Source organism: Strix aluco, chromosome 2, assembly GCF_031877795.1.
Source record: "Strix aluco isolate bStrAlu1 chromosome 2, bStrAlu1.hap1, whole genome shotgun sequence".
In the NCBI taxonomy this organism is placed as follows: Eukaryota; Metazoa; Chordata; class Aves; order Strigiformes; family Strigidae; genus Strix; species Strix aluco.
In genome coordinates this window covers 126,082,886-126,106,641 of record NC_133932.1, presented here as the reverse complement: position 1 = coordinate 126,106,641, position 23,756 = coordinate 126,082,886, and the positions used below count along the sequence as shown (strand labels likewise).

At 43.7% G+C, this 23,756-nt stretch overlaps 1 protein-coding gene across 1 annotated transcript; it reads left to right on the top strand.

Moving 5' to 3' along the window:
• Positions 1–3,683: 3,683 nt before the first annotated feature.
• Positions 3,684–8,302, top strand: LOC141919849 (alpha-(1,3)-fucosyltransferase 4-like). Its single transcript, XM_074816243.1, has one exon. The coding sequence runs from the start codon at positions 3,684–3,686 to the stop codon at positions 4,962–4,964; it is 1,281 nt and encodes a 426-aa protein (XP_074672344.1). The 3' UTR covers positions 4,965–8,302.
• Positions 8,303–23,756: the final 15,454 nt, after the last annotated feature.

The following is a 23,756-nucleotide window of genomic DNA, read 5'->3' as shown; positions in this document are numbered from 1 at the left end:
CTAGTGGACTCCTCACAATGTGTAAATGTAAGCATGTGTTTAATCTCCACAGAGGCAGGTGTAACATGGAAAGGAACTTACGGTGACGGTATTACTCATGGAAACATTTTAGGCTACCACCCTCGCATCTGAATTGATCTAATTCTTATTTTCCATAATAAGACAAATAGGAAATGTTATAATACTGTATTTCTATGCTGTATATACAATCAGAACTTACTGTGGATTTCAGTAATAGCTTTCTTCAATATGCAGTGTAGAGCTTTAGCTCTCAGTGAGTTGACGAATCTAGAAAGCCTTGTTTTGATCTCATGCTAAATAATTCAACAGATTTGTTCCTGTACGACAATAGTCTTAAAATGGATGCCATTGCAGTGCAGCTGAATGTCATGCTGAAGTTTCACTGTTTTTCACTGCAAAAAGTCAAAAGTAACTAGCCAACTCTTGCTACTAATCTTCACAACAAAAGCTTTTTTTTTTTTTTTTTCAAATTTGTCACTACTTGGCTTATAAGGACTTCCATGTTGAGTTGTCCTGAAACATTTCATAAACTCTGAATTAATGCCAACATTTTTGTTGACTTTACCATTTGCAGGATCAGGCCTGGCATCATCAATGTAATTGGCTAGGCTTTGGAATTGGAATGGCTTAGCATCAAACCTTCAAGCAATGGAAATGAAAACTTGACTAGACACAGACTCCTCCAAAGTCATATATCAATGCCAAAATTTAAGTTCCTGAAGAAGAATAAGAACTGTCATTGCAGCTGAGTAAATCAGAATTCCACAGAAGTCAGTTGAGCTCTCCCACTGACTTTCTTGGGTCCCAAATTTCTCACATTTTCTGTAGAAATGGGTAAAATTACTAACAGTAGAGTTTTTGGACCACTTTGAATCCTTAATTAAGGCAGACTAGGGACTGTGCTTGTTTTAGGTAGTATTCATTGTATTGGATGGGTTCTAGATTGATTCTAGGTGTAGCTCGTGCTCTCAGTGGATTTGACTCCCCCTTAGCATTGTATTTCTATATTTTTGTCTGCAGTTTTCTACTGCAGTAAAATAATTTTCCCAGATTCCCATTCTGTGATTAAAATCAGTGATATTTGTCAAGATAGGTCCTATCTTTGTTGCACTAAGAGATTTTTTTTGCTACTATTGGCTAGCACACTATTTTGCAGACAATACTAAATTAGAATGCAGGGTTGACATCTCATCTTGTGCAACTTCAATTCAGAGAGGCCTTGAATGGAGTGAGCCAACAGAAACCTTGGGAAGATCAGCAAGGAGAAAGGGCAAGTTCTGCACTGGTACAGGCTGGGAACTGGCTGGCTGATAACAATGCTGGAAAGGACCTGGGAGCTATGTGAACATCAAGCTGAATGTGAGCTCTCCTTGAACATAAAGCAAGCTGCGTGCTGGGCGACATCAGAAGTACGTCCAGCAGGCTGGGGAAAGTAATTATCCCCCACTAGTGAAGCAGCACCTGGAATACTGTCTCCAGTTTCCAGTCTCACAGTTCAAGAAGGGTGTTGAAGACATTGTCCAGTGGAAGGCTACCAGGATGATGAGACACCCTACAGCACACAAGCTATGAGGAGAGTTTGAGGGAGGTGATCTTGTTTAGTCATGTAAAGCGGAGATGTTGGGATGATTTAATGAGAGCCAGCAACTACCTCAAGGTAAGTTTTGAAGATGATGGAGCCAGACTATCTTTGGATATCACAAGGGACAACAGCCACAAATTACAGGTTGGGAGGTTCAGGCCTGGAATTTAGGAAAAAATTCTTCACTGAAAGGGTGGCACAGCACTGGGACAGGCTGCCAGAGATGGTGTGGAATCTCTATCCTTGAATATTTTCAACACCTTGGTGCTAGTCTAGTCAGCATCTAGGTGAACAACTTGGCTAGTGCTGGCAGTGGTGCTCCTCTGAGTGGGAGGGTGGATTAGTGACCCCCAGAGATCCCTTCCAACCAATGCTCTATGTTGGAGCAGAGGCAATAAGATACTGACCATAACCACAGCTGTTGATGTTTCTTACATTTTATGAGTGCTTACAGCGTGGACAACGGAAGTCTGCAAGCGCTTTTATATACAACTAAAGTTACAACCTAGTTACTAACCTAACACCAACCTCACCCACAACTTTTCTTTATTTTTGGTGGTAAACAGGCTTGAATCACTTTTTTTACTGTTATAGAGACAAGTCACAGGGCCTTGACCTATGTGTTATGTAAAAGCTATGCTGCAATCCAAATGGTCAGTGAGAATTTACACCTGATGTAACTCTGCTTCCTTCAGCAGATCTATATGAGAGGACTTTGGATCTATAGCTGATGGGTATGAAAACACGTAGTGTCAGAGCTGGAGACTCTCCAGTTCTGAACAGTCCCTGAACTGCGTGAATCAATGATCTCTTAATTCACTGAAGCAAATGACTTGGGGGAAAAGAGATTTGAGCCTATCTGATGTACACTTTTTCATACCAGCTCTGTGAAACAGAGCTGGAAAAAGTAATTTTCTGGTAACCATAAGGTTTTTTACCCTGGCAGTGTTCAAGGCCAGGTTGGACGGGGCTTTGAGCAACCTGGTCTAGTGGAAGGTGTCCCTGCCCATGGCAGGGGGGTTGGAACTGGATGATCTTTAAGGTCCCTTCCAGCCCAAACCATTCTATGATTCTATGACTGTTGTTTTTAAATATGTGAGATTGAAAAATGTTAATGTAAACATACGTAGTTCCAAGAAAGTTATAAAAGGACCAAAAAAATCCTCCTCTTAGTTTCTTTTGTTTTAGTTTTCCAAATTGTTAATCCTTTTAGAGGTGCTTGAAACTATTTGAATTTGACAGGAGTTCAAAGCTACCGTAGCTGTTGTCAGTCTTTTTTTTTTTTGCTAAATAAGTGATTTATTCACTCTCAACTTCACTCTCTAAATTGCAACTGTTTTAAAATAAAATCCCCCAGGGTACTTCCCTGCAAGGCCACAGAATACAGCATGGGACCCATGGCGCAGCTGGTGTGAAAACACCATTTTGCTGGAGTTTAAAACCTCTGACTCCAGTTCAGGCATGGGCGGAAGAAACAAGAAGCAAGGCGGCGCGTGGGAAGCAGCGGAGCAGTCCTGCTGTCTCCTGGGCAAGAGGGCAGGGAGACTGTGTCGGCCTGTGTGGTGTGCCTGGCAGGGATGTCCTCTGCCCATGGTCCTCTGCCCCACGCTCCTACCTGTGCTCACGGGGTGCGGGTGCCACGAAGCCCCCTGGGAGCCGTCCCCACAACCCCTCCTGTGCCTGCTGGGGTCTGGGCTGTGGCCAGGGACGCCCTTCCTGAGTGCGGAGACACAAATTCCCTCTGGAGCCCTGAGTTGGGGATGAGCAACTGTGTGGGCTGGGGAGCAAAGGCTGCCATTGCCTGCATCTGCCTGCGGCCACCTCAGCAACCCCCTGGGCTGCCATTGCCCACACGCTGCCTGCAGCCGCCTCGGCGAGCCCGGGGGCTGCCACTGCCTGCACCTGCCGCACGGGGGAGGGGATGAGGCCCCGCAGCCCTGCCGGCAGCCCGAGCACCGCGCTCCCCCGGGCCGAGGCGGCGCGGCCCAGCGCGGGCGGGGCAGGGCGGCACCCGGGGGCGGACCGCGGCGGCGGGCGGGCGGCCGCGGGGCCGCTGTCCGCCCGGGGAGGACGGTCCGGCATGGCCGGGAGGGGCGGCGGCAGCGGCACCTCCCCGGGGCAGGGGGTGGGGGCTGAGAGGCGGCGGCGGCAGCAGCCCGAGCCCCAGCCCCAGCCGCAGCATGCGCTGGCCGGCCCCGGCCCCGGCCCCGCGGCTGCCCCGCGGCGGCCGCGAAGGGCAGAGCGGCGGCAGCGGGCGGCCTGGATGGAGCCGGCCCCGCGCCGCCGCCCCGCCGGGCGGCCCGGCTGCCCGCGGCGGTGGCGCCGGCGGCTGCAGGGGCGGCGGTGGGCGCTGGCGGCCGGGCTGCTGGGCGCCGCCGCCGCCCTCGCCCTCTACGCCTGCCTGCCGGAGCCGGCGGCGGCGCCGCGGGCCGCGGGGGGAGGCCGGCGGGGCGGCGAGGTGAACGTGCTGCTGTGGTGGGAGCCCTTCGGCCGCCCGCGGCGCATGGCCGACTGCCGCCGCCGCTACAACATCACAGGCTGCCGCCTCAGCGCCGACCGGAGCCGTTATGCCGAGGCGCAGGCGGTGCTCTTCCACCACCGCGACCTGGCGCTGCACGGCGCCGGGGGGCTGCCCCGGGGGCCCCCGCCACGGCCCCCGCGGCAGCTCTGGGTGTGGATGAACTTCGAGTCGCCCTCGCACTCGCCCGGCCTGCGGGGGCTGGCTGGCCTCTTCAACTGGACCATGTCCTACCGGCGGGACTCGGATGTCTTCGTGCCCTACGGGTACCTCTACGCCCCGCCGGCGCCCCGGCCCTTCATCCTGCCCCGCAAGACGCGGCTGGTGGCCTGGGTCATCAGCAACTGGAACGAGGAGCACGCCCGGGTGCGCTACTACCGCCAGCTGAAGGAGCACCTGGCCATCGACGTGTACGGGGCGCGGGGGCTGGCGCTGGCCGAGGGCGGCGTGGTGGAGACCGTCTCGGCCTACAAGTTCTACCTGGCCTTCGAGAACTCCCAGCACACCGACTACATCACTGAGAAACTCTGGAGAAACGCCTTCGCCGCCAGCGCCGTGCCCGTCGTCCTCGGACCCCGCAGGGCCAACTACGAGCGCTTCATCCCCCCCGACTCCTTCATTCACGTCGACGATTTCCCCAGCCCCCGGCTGCTGGCCACCTACCTGAAATTCCTCGATAAAAACAAACCCAACTACAGGAGGTATTTTGCCTGGAGGAAGAAGTACGAGGTCCACGTCACCTCGTTCTGGGACGAGCATTTCTGCAAGGTTTGCGAGGCTGTGAGGGCAGCCGGAAATCAAATCAAGACTGTACGAAATCTGGCCAGCTGGTTTGAAAGCTGATGTTCCTGGCGGGTGAGGCTTGCCTGGCCAGCCAGTGCCAGCCGTGGGCCACGTCAAGGCGTAGGGCAGGATGGGTCTCACAGAGATCATTAGCCGAGGTAACATGCGGAAGGCTGTCATCAGTGAGAGAAGCATACAGGTACAGGTAAACAAGCTGTGAAAACCCTGCTGAAGGAAGGTTTTTATTGAAGTGCAAAATTATGAAAGTACAAAGAAACATCAGGCGAGATGATTCTTAAAGAGCAAAGTTAAATTTCCAGACATCATACAGATCTGAAGCCTTTACAGTTGTGCATGGCTCGACATAAACACCGATGCCAAGTTCTTCAGCCGTACAGCTGAAACCAATTTTGTCGGTTATGACAGCTTCCTGGACCATGAAACATTCTTCTGCTTACGGGGGATACATGATCAGCGCTGGCTTTCTGTACTCCAAAGACAAAAGTGACTATTTTTAACAGTGATTATTATGTGCATGCAAGCTATTTGCAGACAGATTCTGAGCCGCAAGTGTTGAACGTGAGAATGTAACGATACAGTAGCACTTTTTAGCAATGTTTGAAATTGCATCAGCCAACTAATAATGTTTTGAGCCAAATAATAATTCCATTTAGGAAAAAATGTATGGAGGGGACTGGATCCGAGTGGAACATACAGCTCAGTGTAGAGTATTTCTTCCAATGCCTACCAAAACCATAGGCACGTTTATCCTGTATAAAAGTGGAGAAGAACTTTAAGTACAGGAAAAGACAAACTGTAGAAAAAAAGTTGGAACATTTCCACCCTCCCTTTATTCAGGAATTAGAAAATGTTTACAGGAATCTGAATGTTTTTCTCTGTAGAATTACTGCCATATAGGAAAAAGCAGGGAAAGGCTTGTAACTGCAGGGGTTTTATTACTATATTGAATATGTATACAGAAAGGCTTAACACTTCTCTAGTATCATTAGACAGTCCTGTTGTGTAGCAATTGATTTGGTTTATGGCATGCGTTTTTAAAAATTCTGCTGGGTGACAGACTACTCAGAATGCCGCTTTGCTGTTCGTAAATTAACAATTACCACCCCCCCCCAAACTCAAGTCCCAAATCACTGCCTTTCAAAAAGAAAATTACTGTAGAGAATAAGATCTAGGCTGTTGGTAAAATACAGTTTGTGTGAGGAAAGCATATGAAAAGGGAAAGATTTACTTTTTTTTCCCTTTGGTTTTGAGGAGTTTTTCCAGCTCAGTTTTTTAATCAATAAATAGGTTCCTAAGATAAAATTTCCTTCTCTCAGTGCCTACTGGGAGCATTTATGGTAGTTACTGCCTTTCAGACTCTGCCGTTTTGCTGGAGTCTTCCTAGTAGTGAGTGTATGGTTACATTTTGGTTACATGTAATGTTCCTTGGTGAAATTCGGAAAGAAACTTCAATTGCAGTTACACATCTTCAGGAAGTTGAGTCCTCCCTGCCCTTAACTATAAGGTTTGGTGGCAAAAAATGGTAAGCCACAAGAGTCCTGCACAAATGACTAAGGGATTTGTCCAGCTCCTATTTAAGGAGTTACCCAGAGACTTCACTCAGAATAAAATCATGGGTACAGAACAGGTAGGGAAAGAAGAAAGTTGCAAATAAAAGATGGGCATCAGAACGGGTGAGTTTACTGTCATTTGTGAGTCATGCTTAGGTTAGAAAAGAATTAGATTTGACTTGAGCAGTAAGAGATGTTGGGTAGGTGCTTTTAAGATTTATGAGCTGGCAGCCTACTGTAATTTTTTTTAAATTAGAAGTTCCCCATGATTAAGTAAGCATGGAACCAAGGATTATTGAAAAAAATCTAATAACAATGAAGTTCAATAATAATTGGCACAGATTTACCAGATCAGATCTTGCTGGGTCCGATGTTTATTCCCTTCTGCTTTTGTGCAAGGAAGGATGGCTTCATGAATCTTTCTGTTGGTAATGCCAGTGTTGCTGTAGAAATTTTATTGGGAAAGGACAGAATACAGTCAACGCAGCGTGGAGTGTAGTAGTGATGGTCCCTAATGCTGTGTTTTCACTTGAACAGGTCTTAAGCGATTGCTTGAAGCAAAAGCATGTTCTTCATGGCATGCTCATCTGTTTCTGTACCAGTGGTTGCTACTCCCATAAAATTGATTTTGATAATTTTAAAAATCTAATTTAAGTATAGCATTAACAGTCATAGCTAAGTCAGGATGATAGAATCTGTCTCACTTTGAATTATCCTTTTTTTATGTTCAGTTTTTATCACAGTTCATGTAAATGTATACAAAAACCCAGTCTGAAAATTGGTGAACTAATATTTAAGATTGCATTACTTTTTATTGGCCTGCTGAAACAAGTGCTTTTTTTTTCAGTCCTCCTAAATTTTTTTAGCATTTTCTGAAATTTTCCAGGCACAGAGTTCTTCTGTGTAATCAGGAATGCCACAGGCAGAAGATCAGACTACAGGAGCATGGGAATTTCCAAAGATCACAACCCATACTTTTTTCTCAGCCTCTCTAAGAAAAGCAGTTGAAATCTTTGATGAACTAGAGTTTTATAAAATTTAGAAAAGAGCTATGCAATAATTAAATCATCATGTTTGAATAAGGTGGTCACATTTGTGCTGTATTCCTAAGTTACGCATTGAGTGTTGTCAGGAATTGTATAATGAAAACTGTAGTCTCGCAATAATTATTGCAGAGCACTTGTCTTGAGAGAAAAGAAGCCTTTTCTAGTTTTGTTGTTCTTGAGTGAGTGTTGCACACTTTTCCCTTTAGATTTAGGAGGAAATTCAGCCCTGGTCTACAGCTGCTGAAGTCAGTAATGCAGCATCTCTATAAATCTGCTTTAGTTTCGTCTCATCCACTCTACCGGCTAATATTTAGTGTACCAGTGTAAGCTAAGGACTGGCTTTTGTAATTTGCTTTGTAGGGCTCAAGTCTAAAGATGAATAAAATATTTGAGCAAATTGGATTGTAGATCAGGTACTAGACTCCACAAGATATTGCAGGTGTTTTGTATAATCCATCTGTAAAAATTAAGCAAAGTTATTTTCTATTTTAAGTAGAAAAGTCTATTTGAATATATTTTGTAAAAGTGTTTTATTCCATGCCTTAAAATATTGGGGTGGAGGGAGAGGAGGGAAGATCGTTATCTTCTGTTTTTTATAAGGGTAAGAAATAATATTACTTTTTGATTATGGTGTAAATGGAATAGAGAATTATGTGATCCTTTCAGTTACATATTTTATCTCAGGGAATTTTATACTGTAAAGTCTCTTAATATTCATAAAATGAAGTAACTTTGTATTTGTATTAATTATTTAGACTGACACTCAATAAAACTAAAGAAAGGAAGTAGCACAAAATGACCCTATTTTTTTATTTCATTTTCTCTGTTACGAAAGCTGTAGAAAACTGCTTTTTAAAGAGAATGAATTTCTTTTCATGTTTGTTTAATCAGTAGAAGTGGCTGATTGTTCACAAGGTAGTCAGACCATCTGAGGTTAGGAATGAAACCTGGTTGTGCCAAGAGAAAAATATTTTCATAGGAGAGGCTGTGCTGAGTTATTTTCCATATGAAAAGGAGCATTTATTGAAGTTGGATGTCTGCTGGAAAAATATCATTTCAAACAAAACCAAAAAACAAACTTTCTCTTGACCCACAGAGAATTTGAATGGGTTGGATTTTTTCCCCCCTTTAAATTTCAAAATGAAATTGATATTGTGTTTATTTTGATATTCAGCATGTAGTGCTACAGCTACATTTTCAGCTGCAGCTTTTTTCATGTTTGTTCATAGTTGTCTTTAACTGAGCAACAAAAGACAAAGAGCCCAAAGCTCCTTTCCCTGAGCTTTTGTTAACACAGATTGCAGCACAGGTGATCGTTTACCTCTCTCTGCTCTTCTGCTCTACTGGTTGGTGTATAGTACTGAGAAATTTCAGCATTTCTGAAACTTCCTGCCTAGCCAGAATGGGGTAAGTGCTACAGTCCTCACTTTTCCCCTCCTCAGGTGATTGATGTTGTATCACCATCACATTTAACTTTTGGAAGTAGAGCTTAAACTGACTGCTTGTTTACTCATGCCTGAGAGGGGAAATGTTTTTTTGCTGGTTTTCCAGATGTGATTGAACTCTGTGTTGGGGAAACTGGTGGAAATACTTTTCTGCCAAACATTGGGTACCATTTGTTCAAGCTTGTTTGGTGACTCTTAAGAAGCGAGTTACGCCTGATTAAACTCACTTGCACAGCTGTGTGTCCAACAGTCATATAAAATAGTATTTGTTTTAAGAGTGTAAACAGTCCTTTGTAGAAAGTGTAGAGCTGACTCATTCTAAAATCTGTTGATGAGAACACAAATGATTTAACATGGATTTAAGTGGTATTTAAGTAAAGATAAATCAGGATCCAAGTATAAAAGCCTATTTCTAATCGGTAAAAAAAGTCATTATTTGAGTAACTCAGGTGTCACTTGTAACCAACTCTGTTTAATAATTATGATCTGTATAATTCTGTAATTTCTTCTGTATGGTCAGTTTAAAAACAATACTTGAGGCCAGAGTATCATAGAATCATAGAATGGTTTGGGTTGGAAGGGACCTTAAAGATCATCCAGTTCCAATCCCTCTGCCATGGGCAGGGACACCTTCCACTAGCCCAGGTTGCCCAAAGCCCCGTCCAACCTGGCCTTGAACACTTCCAGGGAGGGGGCAGCCACAGCCTCTCTGGGCAACCTGTGCCAGTGCCTCACCACCCTCACAGTAAGTAATTTCTTCCTTATATCTAATCTAAATCTACCCTCTTGCACTTTAAAACTGTTACCCCTCATCCCATCACTACACTCCCTGATAAAGAGTCCCTCCCCATCTTTCCTGTAGCCCCCTTTAAGTACTGGAAGGCTGCTATAAGGTCTCCCCAGAGCCTTCTCTTCTCCAGGCTGAACACCCCCAACTCTCTCAGCCTGTCCTCACAGGGGAGGTGCTCCAGTCCCCTGATCATCTTCATGGCCTCCTCTGGACCAGCTTGAGCAGGTCCATGTCCTTCTTATGTTGGGGGCCCCAGAGCTGGACACAGCACTGCAGGTGGGGTCTCACGAGAGCAGAGTAGAGGGGGAGAATCCCCTCCCTTGACCTGCTGGCCACACTTCTCTTGATGCAGCCCAGGACATGGTTGGCTTTCTGGGCTGCGAGTGCACATTGCTGGCTCACAGTCAGTTTTCCATCCACTAATACCCCCAAGTCCTTCTCCGCAGGGCTGCTCTCAATCCACTCATCACCCAGCCTGTATTTGTGCCTGCAATTGCCTCGACCCATGTGCAGGACCTTGCACTTGGCCTTGTTGAACTTCATAAGGTTCACATGGGCCCACCTCTCCAGCCTGTCCAGGTCCCTCTGGATGGCACATCCCTGCCCTCCAGCGTGACGACTGCACCACACAGTTATCTATGTCTACTCTACATTCTGCAGATGTTTTGCTTTATGATCTTGAACTAATTACTTAAGCACGAATTTGGTACAGTGGCAGCTATTCCTGTGAGTCTCACCCCAAATAATATCTGAGAGGAATAAGACAAAGCCTGTTTTTCAGGAGTGCTTTGAGAGGTGCAGGGATTTGGCACTGCTGGTGGTAAGGTGCTCAGTGTGTTCAGGCAGCATCCTGAAGCTATGAGCCCTTTTAATTGGAAAATTTTCTCTAAAGGAGTAAATATTTTTCTAATGTCCTTCAATGATTTTAGTTTCTTGGAATTATAATTGCATGCGTTTAAATTTTGCAAACAGAGTTAAAATTGGACTTTATTTCAGTAACGCTCAATATTTTAATACTACTATTCTAGTACTATCAAAAGATGGTCCACAATTTGAAACTTGTATTTCTCTCCAGTTATTAAACCATCTTTTGAAGTTAATCAGCCCATGGGTTGGTTGTGTGCATTATGGAAGACAATTCTGCGTTTGCATCCTCAAATTTACCACCGGTGTAAAGACACTCTAGGTATTTTGGATGATGGGAAGCTTGGTCTAGGAGGAAACAGAGCACTAGCAATGCCCAAGTTGTGGCATACGATGGCTCTGAGATCCTAGGAGATCACAAGAGTGCCTATGACTGGAAATTGGCCATCTTCTTTATGAGCAGAAGGCAGAAAGATGATTGCAAATGGAAAGCATAGACTATTAGATTGTGAATGTATTTTCATGCATTCATAATGCTACGAAATAACTTTGTGCAGTGTTAAAGATGATTGATGTATTTGAAGCAAGCACAACAGGACTACGTGAAATATAGCAAAATAATTGTCCTAAAGGCAAAGTTGGATTTAAAATGGAAAAGTGATTCTGAAATAAAAAAAAAAAAAACCACAACAGAAAAGGCTTGCAATTGCAGGAAAGCATGGATATATATTTTATATTCTTAACTGTGAACAGAGAATTTTGTTGGAAATGCTGACTCTAGCCTCTATTAAAAACAGATAACATAGGTTCAGAGTTGTGCTTGTGCTCATGCTTACATCTGTTTCAGAATAGGAATGGCCTCATGAGATTAATGCAGAGCTCTGAACGTTTCTATTTCCCTTCCAGTCCCAAACCTACATTTTGCTTGGCTTAATGCTAGTTTCTCTTCTCTGTCATTCACGCGTTGCTCATTAAATGTGCACAGGCCTGTGGCTCTGATGGCTTCTCACTTTGAAGAGAAGAGCTTCTCACTTTGGAGAAGCAGAGCTAAGAAGAAAAAAGTTAATATATGGATGTTTGCTGAGAATTTTGGTCGGACTTTGCAGTAGTCCTGGGATAAATCCAAGTAGGCAGTAGAGGCTGAAAACAAAATAGAGGAGCATGTTTTATGGCAGTATTTTGTCTAAGACCCCAGCCTGAAGCAAAACACCTCATCAGATTTTAAGGCTGAGACTTTACGCTGTGAGTTTTCTATGTATTGGTGAAGATTATTTTCTCAGGTATCCCTGAAGATTCCCACAGCTGTATTATCTCAGAATCACAGAATCACAGAGATGGACCGTGAACACAAAGACTTCATTCAGTATGTCTGTGCTCTGAAAAAATGAGTTTGGTTAATTAGAGCAGAATCTGCTGGGTTCAGGCTCTGATAAAGCACCGTCAGGCATATTGATGAAAAAGCAGATTCACTGCCCTGTCTGTTACAGTAACCGCGGTGAGGAATGTTTTCTTCACTGAATCTTTGGAGAAAAGCTAGAGCCTGCAGGATGCTGAATTACTCTTCCTTGTAATTCAGAGTAGTGTTTTATTCTATTGTGCTGCCATTATGTCAAACCTAGATTTTATTCTTAAATACAGATATTAAATGTATTCTACCTTTTCACAAAAGTGCTTCAGAATAATCCCAAGAGTTAAAAAATATATTTCACGGGTGTAACTGTGAAAAGGATGTTGTTTGTGGATTTATAGCACAGAGATAAGAATCAGGAGGGTTTTGCTGTAGAAGTTTCTGCTGTAGTTGTGGACAAGTTATTTGTGAATATAGGGCTGGTCTGAAGCACTGGGTCCTGTCTTATGCAGACTTCACTTTAAATCCTCTGGGACTGATCCTCACTTTTGCAGGAGCACATTTGATTTCCAGAGCTACTCCAGGCATACACAGCTGCAGTCAGCTGCGTGCATCCTGGGCTTTATCTGCTTATTTCTACCTTTGCCCCCACATGACAGAAAGAGAACAAGCTTCTCTGTCTCTTCTCTTGCAATCTTCTGTCCCTTTCCCATCCTCATTCTGGATAATGCTCTTAGTGCTGGAGGAAGGTGAAGGTGAAAACATCTGTGACAACCAGCATGTGTGTGAGCTCAAGAGAGAGCCTGAGTGTGCAGTAGGTTAATGAAGGGAAAGAGAGAGAGAGAGATTCCTCCTGACACTTCCCAACATATAACCTTCTTAAACCTTTGGAAGAAAGGTGACTGAAGGCAAGGGAAGGCACAGGCTAATTTCAGTCCTTTTTCACACCTGGAGAATTGCTAGTTTATCTGAGATCATTGTAGGAGAGGAGAGAAAATGCATCCCCTCTCCTGCCCTCTTCCCTTTTGTAGGCTGAGGTTGCCTCTGGTGAAACACAACTGCCCCGTGGAATATGAGCCTTCAGAATGTCACAGAAGGCACTAACCCAACTAAAACTATGGCTACTTGTCGGAAGGTAAGGTGCTTATGACTCCACTTAATGTCAGTAGGAGATTCGACACTGATTTCATTGGAAACAGGATTTCACTCAGTTTGTGTCTGCCCATACTAATGGATAAAATTAATTACTGAAAATTATGCTTCATCCAGAATGTAAAAAGTGAGTGGTCTTTTCGAGTTATTAAGGTAACTTAATCCTGGAAGTTATGACAGTTTTCTTTATTTTTGTGCTCTGTGCTGAATATTCAATTTTCAATCAAATACCCATTATATCTTGTGAAACCTGATAGAAGGAGGGGACTAGGATGGCCGTGCTCAGCACAGGAAGATGCAGGTTGCATATCAGCAGCAAAGTAAAGAAGGCAATTCACATCAATAAAACCAGAAAAGGAGAGGTTAGCTTGGGCAGAGATAGCAACTGAAATGTTCACTTGGACAGCCCAATTAATATGAAAAAAACCCAAAGAGTCTGTTTTGTTTCTTTTGTTTTATTTCCATATTAGCTGTAGAGGGAAAGATGCTTCCTGGAACTCCATTCATTCTAGCAGTCCCTTTGCGGGTAACCTCTCCCACAGGAGGTATCTTTCTGCTTTGGAGTTTACAAATAACTGAAATACAAGGTCAAAATCTCAACTGATGGAAACTGTCATGCCCACCTTTACCTCCTGAGGTTCTTCGTTTCATTCTTGGAATATCATGTACCAATTACTTACGTCTTCAGAAAGTCGCATTAAAGAAAGATTTATAGAACTTATCATTCCTTTGGTTTTGGTATTTAGTTTTCCCTTCAGATTCTTTGCCTGAGGTTGTATTGCAGTTTGTCATTACAGTTTAGTAATTTCTGTTTCTACTAATTAGGAAGTTATTAAAGTGAGGAATAATTCACAGGAGCTGGTAAGTTCTTAGTAAACAATTTTTTTTCTGTGCCTACTGATACAGAGGAGAGAAATCTGCCCTCCTGCTCAGAGTCAAGGAGTGAGGAAGACCCATGTTCTTATTGTAGATCTGCTTTATGGTGAGTTGCAGATTACTGAGAAGCAATAGTGGGATACCATTAACAACTGGTTTGTCAGGAATGGTCCAATGTCCAATGCACATCCCAGAACTCTGTCTTCTTACCCCATTCAAGTTGCTGACAAATCCTGCCCAGCTCTTGCAGCAAAGTTGTATGGGCTTTGGGGACATACCCTGGGCCTGCTCTCTACTGGGTGGCAACACCAGGACAGGTGGGACAGTGATGGGAGGATTCTGGTACATGTTTCTGTCCACCCAGTATATGGGCAGATGCTGAAGCTTGGAGCGTCTTCAGTCCGTCCTGGACCACTGGTTTAGGTGACTCTGGAGCAGCCCCCAAGGGCACCATCACTGCAGGTAGTATGAATGAGTGGCAGACCTGGGCTTGATTCCATGTGTGAGATGGAGGAGATAAACAAAAGTCACCAAAGATATATTTTTTTTAAGTTGCTGAAGTACTTTGAACCCCATTGCCTAAAGAATTTGAGGAATGCAAGGAACATCACAACAAAACACAAGAGGAGAGACCCCTTTGGTCACAGGCACAGACTTTTCCATAGCCTCAGAATGTTCACATGCCTAAAACCTGCAGAAACAATCTGGGAAAGCCCCATAAGCTTTTTCCCATGTGCAGCAGCAGGAAGAGAGCAGGAGAAAGCAAGGACATCACCAAGGCTGTAAAAGAAATGTGTTAGATGAAAAACTTGTAGGAGCCTGGAAGTCTGACTAGCAGCCCTGGTGACCTGACCAGAACAGGGGCTGGGGGGGAGGGGGGTGTTCCTTTCTGATCTCACATCTGGGAGTAATTTTACTGTGAGCATACAAGCGAGATACATGATCCACTCAGCCCCTAGTTTGAGTATCGTCGGTAGGACCATCAGGGCACTGAACAACAAGTTAAAGTTCATCTTCAGTCTTTCAGAAGAAAGATGAATCTCACTCCTCCCTTTTGTAGAAGCATGAGGCACAGGGGCACAGGCCACTTTCCTTGCAATGGTTACTCATTTGTGACATACTGAGGGAAAAATTCTCTTCCCAACATTGCCTCAAGGGCAGATTGATTTTAACCAACCTTTTTGTATAGCCAATGGTCTTACAACTCTACAAGCTCTCAGCAACGGTCTAACCTCTCCAGATGGCTAAGCTATGGACTCTCTAAACACTGTCTGCTGGCTGTGGGACAGCTAAACATACTATTCAGGCATTTGGATAGACTTTTTACAGTTTTAAATATTTTCTCTCTTTCTATTGCTCTAGTGATTGATGTATCTCCCTGTGCACTTATCTGGTACATGTCTGGTGTGGGCCATCTTCCACATCTTGCTCTCATTGCCCTCTTAATGGACTGATCACCAGCTCAGCCACTTGGGCAGGTTAGTCTGGTCTGGCGGGTTGTGATAATCAATGGAAAAGTAGCATCCAAACAACAGGTGTATTTTTCTATTTTGGTGGCCTTTTGGGATTGTGAATAGCCAGGCTGGGGAGTTACCAAGTGGCTGGGAAGAGAACGACATTGAAGAAGTGAATTATGTATCTCCTTGCCTTAACCAAAGCTAATCACACCCAAAGAACAGAAGAGCTTCTAGAAGGCAAGTGTCCCTAAATGGCAAATTGAAGAAACTCTCCATATTTGTACTGTAATGTTTCCCATGACAGAAATGGGGATGGAGAAATCTCCATTTCTTTTTCCTGAACACCCGCTTCCCTGCAAGTTTAAGTTCGATCATTGACTGCCTCGGAGCACTCCCTCATCTTGTGCTTCTTCCCATAACTTGTTAAGCTGCTTGATCCTGCTTAATTCCAAGGGGATCTGGACTGTTATAACCTGCCCTTAAGCCCATCCACTTTCCTCTAGCAGATGTGTAGGGCCCGGAGGGGACAGTGAGCTCTGTGTGGGAGTGCCCACGGCTCAGATCCCATGCTCACATCTACCTGGGGGATGCAGAGACAGACCTGACCATACAGTTGAGCTCTGTGAGATGCCTGCCCCTCCCAGGCATCCCTATGCCCCTGCATCTTGTCGCTTGTCTAAATACTTGAGCAGTGTTGCCTGTGGGTACGCTGGCTCTGCACAGAAAAGCAGTGAGTACAATGGCAGGTCATACCTTGGCCCCATATCCTTAATCAAGCCCACAAGCTAAAGCCACAAATTAGCTCAGATATCTCTAGATACAGCCTTTATGAGGCGTTGGATACCTCAGAAAGACTTTATCATTTAGGCCATCTCCTGTTCGCTTGCTCATGAATGACCTCATTTATTTTACAAAGGCTACTTTAAGAAGGCAGAGTGTTATATTGCCCAAAGAGAAAGTAGTCTGCTTTTTTTCCTGCTGTTAGCTGCTAGAGTATGTGCAGGCTGCCAAAAAAAAAAAAAAAAAATCTGGCTGCTTAGGATATTGGTCAGCCACACGCTGCTTGTATTGTTCTGTCAACATACACATATGTGGATTTCACAAGTGATTTTGGAGTATATAGAGTGTCATCATCTCTTGTGGAAATTCCTGCTTATTATCAGTCTAGACCATACTACATGCTAGGAAGCCAGCAATTTGAGCAAAACTTTTTATAATAGATAAACTTTTATATGTCATGTCCATCTCTCTTGGTCTGGATTGGGATCGGTGTTTTAAATCATGCTGGGAGAGCACTGGTGTACTGTGCTCTGCTGCTTTTGCATTTCTGGCACAGTCTAACATCTTTAAGGCTTCCACAAAAATATGTGCAAATGAGCAAAGAAATAGAACAGATTTCATCAGTTCAGGTGAAATTGTCCCTTTATAACCCTTAGGTTAAAACTTAAGAATGAAGAGTATAATTTGAAATGAAGAGTATAATTTGAAGTTACTCAAATAAAAGGCAACTTTGGAAGTGGGAAGCTGCTGTCTTGTGTTCAAGTAATTCTACTGTCACTTCCACTTAGAATTTAAATCTGACCCTTTCAGCTTCAAGGCAGACTGGATGAGATCCCATATGCTAAGGCAGAGCTTGCTTGACAGAAGACAAGTGAGGAGTGGACAACTGATTTCACCACTACCTTGTGATTACCCATTACTAGTCATCACATTTTAGGCTGGATGGCAGGTCCATCTCTGGAGAGGTGAAGGCTGTGAGGTTTTGTACTTGTAAGCTCATTTTTGCTGCTCTTCAGGTGAAACCAGAGATCCTAACCAGTGCTTATTTATTTGCAGCTTTAATGTGTCATATGGATGCATGTGTTGATTCCCTATGGCTTACCTACAGGCTTTAGTTTGAAGTTTCTTATGAAAGAGCAACATGGATATCATTTCTACATTTTACAAATGTGTGAGTTTGCTGCAAGATGCTTCAGCATCAAAGATCCCACAGGCAAAGCAGACTGCTATACCATTAAGACTTGGACCCAGAAGGACTTGAGCATTTCACTTGATATTGAAATTAAACGATTTGCACATCTGTAGGAATCTGTATTTAGATTGGAAGCACCTTCTTCATGTCCTGTCTCCGTACATCCCTACTGCATTCACCAGATCGTTCTCAGGAAGGCTGAAGTTCTCCCTTGGACTTGCAATCTAAATATACTTATGCACATGTAAATGCTGAAGAAATATGGTCTGGGTGACTGACAGGTCCTTAACAGAACAAAAAGTATCCTGTTGGTTGTCTGGAGCCTGAATCTGGCCCAAGACCTCACCACAAGGGAACACTGGCTTTGTTCTCACTGAGGGGTCTGATGACATTGTGCCTTCTGGATTCATCTTGTTTCTCATGGTATTTACAGTACATTAAAGCCTTCTATACTGATTCTTCTAAAATGTACTGCTGGATCAAAGGAAAAGTATGCATTTGTTTCGGTGACATCTCACCCATCTGGTTTTACCAGAGCAGGATAAGAAACATCAGCGAGGCAGTCTACTCTATTTAATTTCCAGGGCTGTCAATCATCTGATTTTACAGGTACATCTCCATTCTGCTAAAGGAAAATAAGTTCAATTACATCTCAGGTTACTTGGTTTATATGATGAAAACTCAGCATTAGCATTAAGCTAAAAGAATGTATGGCTTTAGTGAAAATGTCACAGAAATTTATCTTTATTTCAGACTCCATGAAGCCTAAAACATGAGAGAGGTATCTGAGGAGTTTCAAAATCCTGTGACCAGCCATGGCATCTTTCCTGACCTTCACTCTTACGACCATACTCTAGATATTTCAATGTTTTCTCAAAAGGCAACTTGTGCTATGTGCTTGTTGTTGATAATAACAGAAATTAATTTTCTTTAAGCCATGAGGGTATATGGACATGCTATCTACACATAGCTGGTGCAGAAGGGGACACCATCTTCTTGAAACTATTTAATTTGATCCTTGGACTTATTCCAACTGCCCAATGGAATGGAAAGAGCTTCATCTGTATCTCCTGCCTTTCCCAGTGCAACAAGGCAGACCTGCTTGCCGCTTCCCTGGGTGTGACAAGCTCCTTGGGAACTCACGGGATCCATCTGTGATTCTCTCTCTATGCCAGTTACACTTTTTTTTCTGCTCTTGTCTTACGATAACAGCTCTCAAACTAGTCTCTGCAATTTATATAAGGCAGTCTTTTTTTGTCCTTTTGTTCTGCTGGAGAAAGTGCTGGGAACTAGGGGCTTTTGTTCAAATATTCTGGTATTCTGGGATACAGATTCACCATGATTTGTGTGAGAAGTGCCTCATCATTAGCCAGTAACCTAGAAATCATTCTTATCCCAAGCCAGAATGATTATAGAATGCAAGTCAAGTACCTATTAGTTTAAAACATCCTTTAAGGCATTAAGGCAGCATATTTGTTCATCACAAAAAGCACAGAAGTGGAAGTATAGAAGGCAAGCTGGTTGTACAGTCTTCTGTAAGGAATAGTCCAGGAGGCACAAGTAGATTTCATCTTTTTATGAAGTCTTACATATTTCTAACTCATTAGAAGTCATTCTTGTCTGACTTTCCTGGAGATAGCAGTGCTAGTTTCTAGGATAGACAGCTTCCCCGCACTTAACCTCCTCCTTCAGCTGGTGACTCCACATATGAATTTTCTCCACTCAGCCTTACTCTGCAGATCTGTGTGCATGCTCACAACTGTCCTTCACACAAAACTATACTCGAAATAGAGAGATGTAGCTCATGACCAGCTCTTACCTGAGCTCAGAGATGTAGTAATTAATGGTAGTGGGGTGCTGGTGCATTTGGGAGAGCTGGCTCCTTCCCCCCAGGAACACCACAGTGCTGTAAGATGGGACCTGGCCAGACCATTCCTTGTTCTTATCTTCCCCTCACTTTCGTCATGATAAGCTGCAAAGAACCCCTCTGTTTTCAAATGGACCTAATTTTAGCCTTGTTTCCTAGGGGGATTGTGAGATATTTTTCCCCATTAATAAAGTGCTTTGAGATCTACAAAAAAAAAGTTACCTTGGTGGTATGAAGGAACTGATGCTAGAGACTGGAGGAGTGCATGGCAGTCAAAAAAAAAAAGAGTGCTTGCTGTATTAAAGCAGCCTGGATCTGTGACCTCTGCCAGGATAAGTCACATGCATCTTTGCTAAGCTGAGGGTCTGGCAGGAATTGTCACTTCTCCACTGGTAACACAATGCATGCTACCATCTTCATCCTCATCCCCATACCCTGCATTTTACCTCTGAGAGGAACCTTGTGGCACAATGGAGATGGGAATGTATCATTTGTGCCAGCACTTCCCCGTAACCTTGACCTGATTCAGCTAAAGGTGTCTATTCACCTAAGTCTCACCAAAGCACAAGGGAAATCTCTCCAGAAACTTTCTTGGTGTATAACCCTACGTGTATCATGGTGTATTTGCCTGCATGGCCAAAGAAATTATTGTGGGGGACATGGCAATAGGACTGCTCCAATACTAACCAGAGCGACTGTGCTGACATGGTGTTTGTTCTGAAAGCAGCAGAAAGTGAAATAAGGTCAAACTGTTCTTTCCATGAGCACTGTTTACATTATATTAATTCAGTAATATGTTTACGTACTCCCAGTGCTTTGCATCTCTTTGATCTTTGCAATTGCTCAAGTTACGGCACAAAGAGAACAGGGTCTGCAGGAAATAGTACTGTGTTGTGTGCCTTTGTTTGCAGCGAGCATGACCTCATGGATTGCATTTCAGATGGGTCTACAATACAAGAACCTTAGCTGTGTCAAGAAGTGGGTACTGCAGAATAAAACCAGTAAAAACCACTAGCTCTGCTATTTTCTGGTGGAATGTCCTACAAAGGACATGTGGCAAGGTATTTTACGTAAACTTTGAATCAGGTGAAAAACATAGTCAAAGTACTTAACATCATAAATACAATATTGTGGGTTTCTGGGCTGTAAAATAAGCTTTGTCCTGCCTTTAAAAGGCAGCTTTTCTTCAATGCCTCAAGCTGATTCTTAACAGCAGCAATATATGTCAGCATAGGTTCTTAGCAGAATTTTAGGGAATTTTCCTTCAAATTAATGAAGCAAAGAAGCTCAAAGTGCCAGAGAAGCCTATAGCCCCAGAGTAGAAGCCAGGTTTCAATTCTTCACCACTTAGATATACCCTGTATAAAGAAGAGGTGTCAGTTGGTCAAGTCTCATTGGGTTCTGATTTTCAGGGGACACACCGAGATTTTCAATGACCTGATGCACTATCCATCATCTGCTATGTTTCATTTGCCCCCCTGGGGACACACTGTGGCAATAGAGAATGTGTTTGTGTCTGCACACAGCAAAGCACGTACAATCTTGGGGGTGCTGGATCAGAACAGCAGGCCATTGCTTCTTGGAGCAAACAGCGATGCAGTGAGCTGCTCCGTGCCAGTGGCAGCCATTGTCACCCATCCTTGGCCAGGCTTCTACATATTTTGGGTAAAATGAAGTGATTTTCTTCACCTCTGAAGATGGTGTTCCCTATTGTCTTTGAAGTTTAATAGAGAATTAATTTGCTCTCCCATGCATGGGTATCCAGAGTAAAACCTGAAAGTAATGGGCTAAAGTGAAGAGAAGAAACTTGATCTACAAAGTAAAGAACAATTTTCCTTAATCCTCAGCCCAGCTTTGGAGATAAAAGTGCCCTGAAGAGTAATACATGTACTAGCTAATGAAACTCACTGCTGGCAATGTCCTTCTTTTATAGGAAGAGTGGACTTCTAGCTCAAAAGCTACTACCAATTTTAAATAAGACAACATTGAACAAGAAGAATCACAGGCTCTTTGGTAGCTCATACCAGGTCCCAAATACCATTCTGGATATTTTGAGTTAAAATCAGCATATTGGATTTTATCCATGACTTGAAATGGTCAGTGTCTCCTAGAACAAAGGGGTCAAAGACACAGGGGAAATTCAGTTACAGAAGTGAAATTCAATCCCATGAGGTCACCTTGTGAAAAGCTTGGAAACAACCCTAGATCTCAGTTGACCCAGTTTTCATACTGTTGTCCTTATTTGAGAGCAGTTTTCTGGCCTGGCTATGTATTACCTTCTGTTACTGTGATCCAGTCCTAATATAAGATAAGCACAGATAACTGAGACAAAGCCTGCATAGAAAAAGACACAGTTGGAAAAATGCCTAGGTACGCCAAACATTCCTCTTTTGCCAGGGGCAGGTCAGGCTATCATAATACTTCTGCTTTGTTGTGTACTTATATTACATGTGGCAGCTGAGTCCCATCAGTCGGGTACACGGGTATAATTGTCACTTGTGCTTCTGGTTCCTTTCCAGAAATGAGGTAGGTTATCTCAGTCCTCGCCGAGGCATTGCCAGGTGACTCTCACTTGAGGCCAGGACTCACCTGAACACTGAATCCTTTGTTCCACTGCCCAACCTTGGGTCAGACAAGGGGCAAATAATCAGATTGCTGTTCACTGACAACCTGTTTTCCTTAGAACATGCCCAGAGAGACTGTGATCAAAAGGTTTGAAAACTGGTGGGTTTTTTGCCAGATCTTCATCTAGCCTCCAATACTTTTGGTGTAATTAAAGTGCTAAGCTCCTAAATAGAGACAACCATACATGCAGTTAACTGCATGAGTGTTTTACGCTAAAAAAGATATATGTCCATGGATAGATAAACAGAAATATTGATCTCTTTTGTTTGGAAAACACTTTACTTTGCTTGTGGACTATCAGCAGATTTGCTTTTCCACTCACTGTCACACCAATGAGGACAGCTGGAGTGTGCATGCTCTTGAAAACTGAATGGTTCCTATTAGAAGCCAAACAATATGGCTCATTTCCTCTGTGGGTATTGATAAATGCACTTTACTTGCTTTTAGATCTCTAACGGTATAGCCGATACCTTGTATTTTGAGGTCCTTTATGTTATCTATGTGTTAAGAGTTATAAAAACAATGAAGGACTTGTCTAGGGCTTCCTGTGTCTCACCTCTGTTAATAATGTAATGATTGGATGTGTCAAACAAGAAGCCATCCAGACTTCCTGAAACCTAAAATAAGAAAGAAAACATATTAACAGCAGCCTTTCATTACTGAGCTCAGCTTGTTCAGTCGTCCTTAAAAGTCCAGCAACAGAGATGAGCACGGTGGCAGGCTGTGGATGTTATCAGATTTGAGTTGTTTTGGTTTCAGGAGGTGATAAACTGAGTTCCAATGTCAGACTATAAAATCCGCTCTGCTAGCACCTGCCAGAGCTGCTGCAGGAGCATGTTCCCTGCCGTAACTGTACCAAGTTGGATCAGAGATCTCAGATTTCAAGCAGTTTGGATTCAGTAGAAAACAGCTCAAACTCAGTCCCCTAACCTGCACGCCGTTAGTATGGAGTATGGGATCTGGGGTTCCATGCAGCACAATGATGCTACATGCTTCTGTGGTCCAGCCTGGTGTCTTGTATGCCTACAAGTGTATCTGTGGGACCCTGTGGAGAGAGTGTCTCCAGACTGCAGGTAACGGGGTGCTAAAATTGCTACTCATAATAAAGCCCATGGTGTCTTGGGTACAAGGAGTGGACGGGATTGGGTAAGGGCATTAGTTTCAGCAGGCTTTTGCAAGTGCCCATGGGCAAGTGCAACAGCTTGGCATCCTCAAAGCAGTAATTAATGTGTATCCATAGCTGAGGACAGGCAGGGAAAGAGGTTTTATCCTCTTTCCTCTCTTTATTGATTTCCCCTCTTTGAGCTTGCTGGTTTAGCTGAAACATTGTGTATTGAACATCTGTTTTGTTGCCTCTTTCATGTCCCTGCTTTTACACTATCTTGGCCTTGGGGCATTAAATCTTTCAGTGAAGAGTAAGGTAAATCTGGGCTTTGATGTTCTTCTTGCGCGCATCATTTCTTTAGCGTCCCGTATCTAACAGCGAGTGTGAGAGTCCAGATGGGAGGATGGAATCGATGCTCATGTGTATTAGTAGAAGGTGACAGCAGAGCCAGCCCTGCTCCCCTGCTTCTGCCTGCTACAACAGAAGCCAGATCCAGACAGGTAAAGCAAGAACAATATCAATTAAGTTGGTGTTAATATATAAAAATGACAGTCCTAATTCACTATCTTGTACTAGACACTGACATTATGAAAAGGTCCACTCTACATTTCTCTAACTGCAAAAAAAAAAAAAGAAAATAGCTGTATTAATCTGGGGGAGACTTCTTTTCTTTTAACTCTTGAAAGACACTACTGTACTGAATATACAATGAATGCTGTGTTTTGTTTATGCTG

What these genes read in the sequence shown, in the direction of transcription:
- LOC141919849 (XM_074816243.1), top strand. Translation starts at nt 3,684, where the DNA reads ATGGCCGGGAGGGGCGGCGGCAGCGGCACCTCCCCGGGGCAGGGGGTG.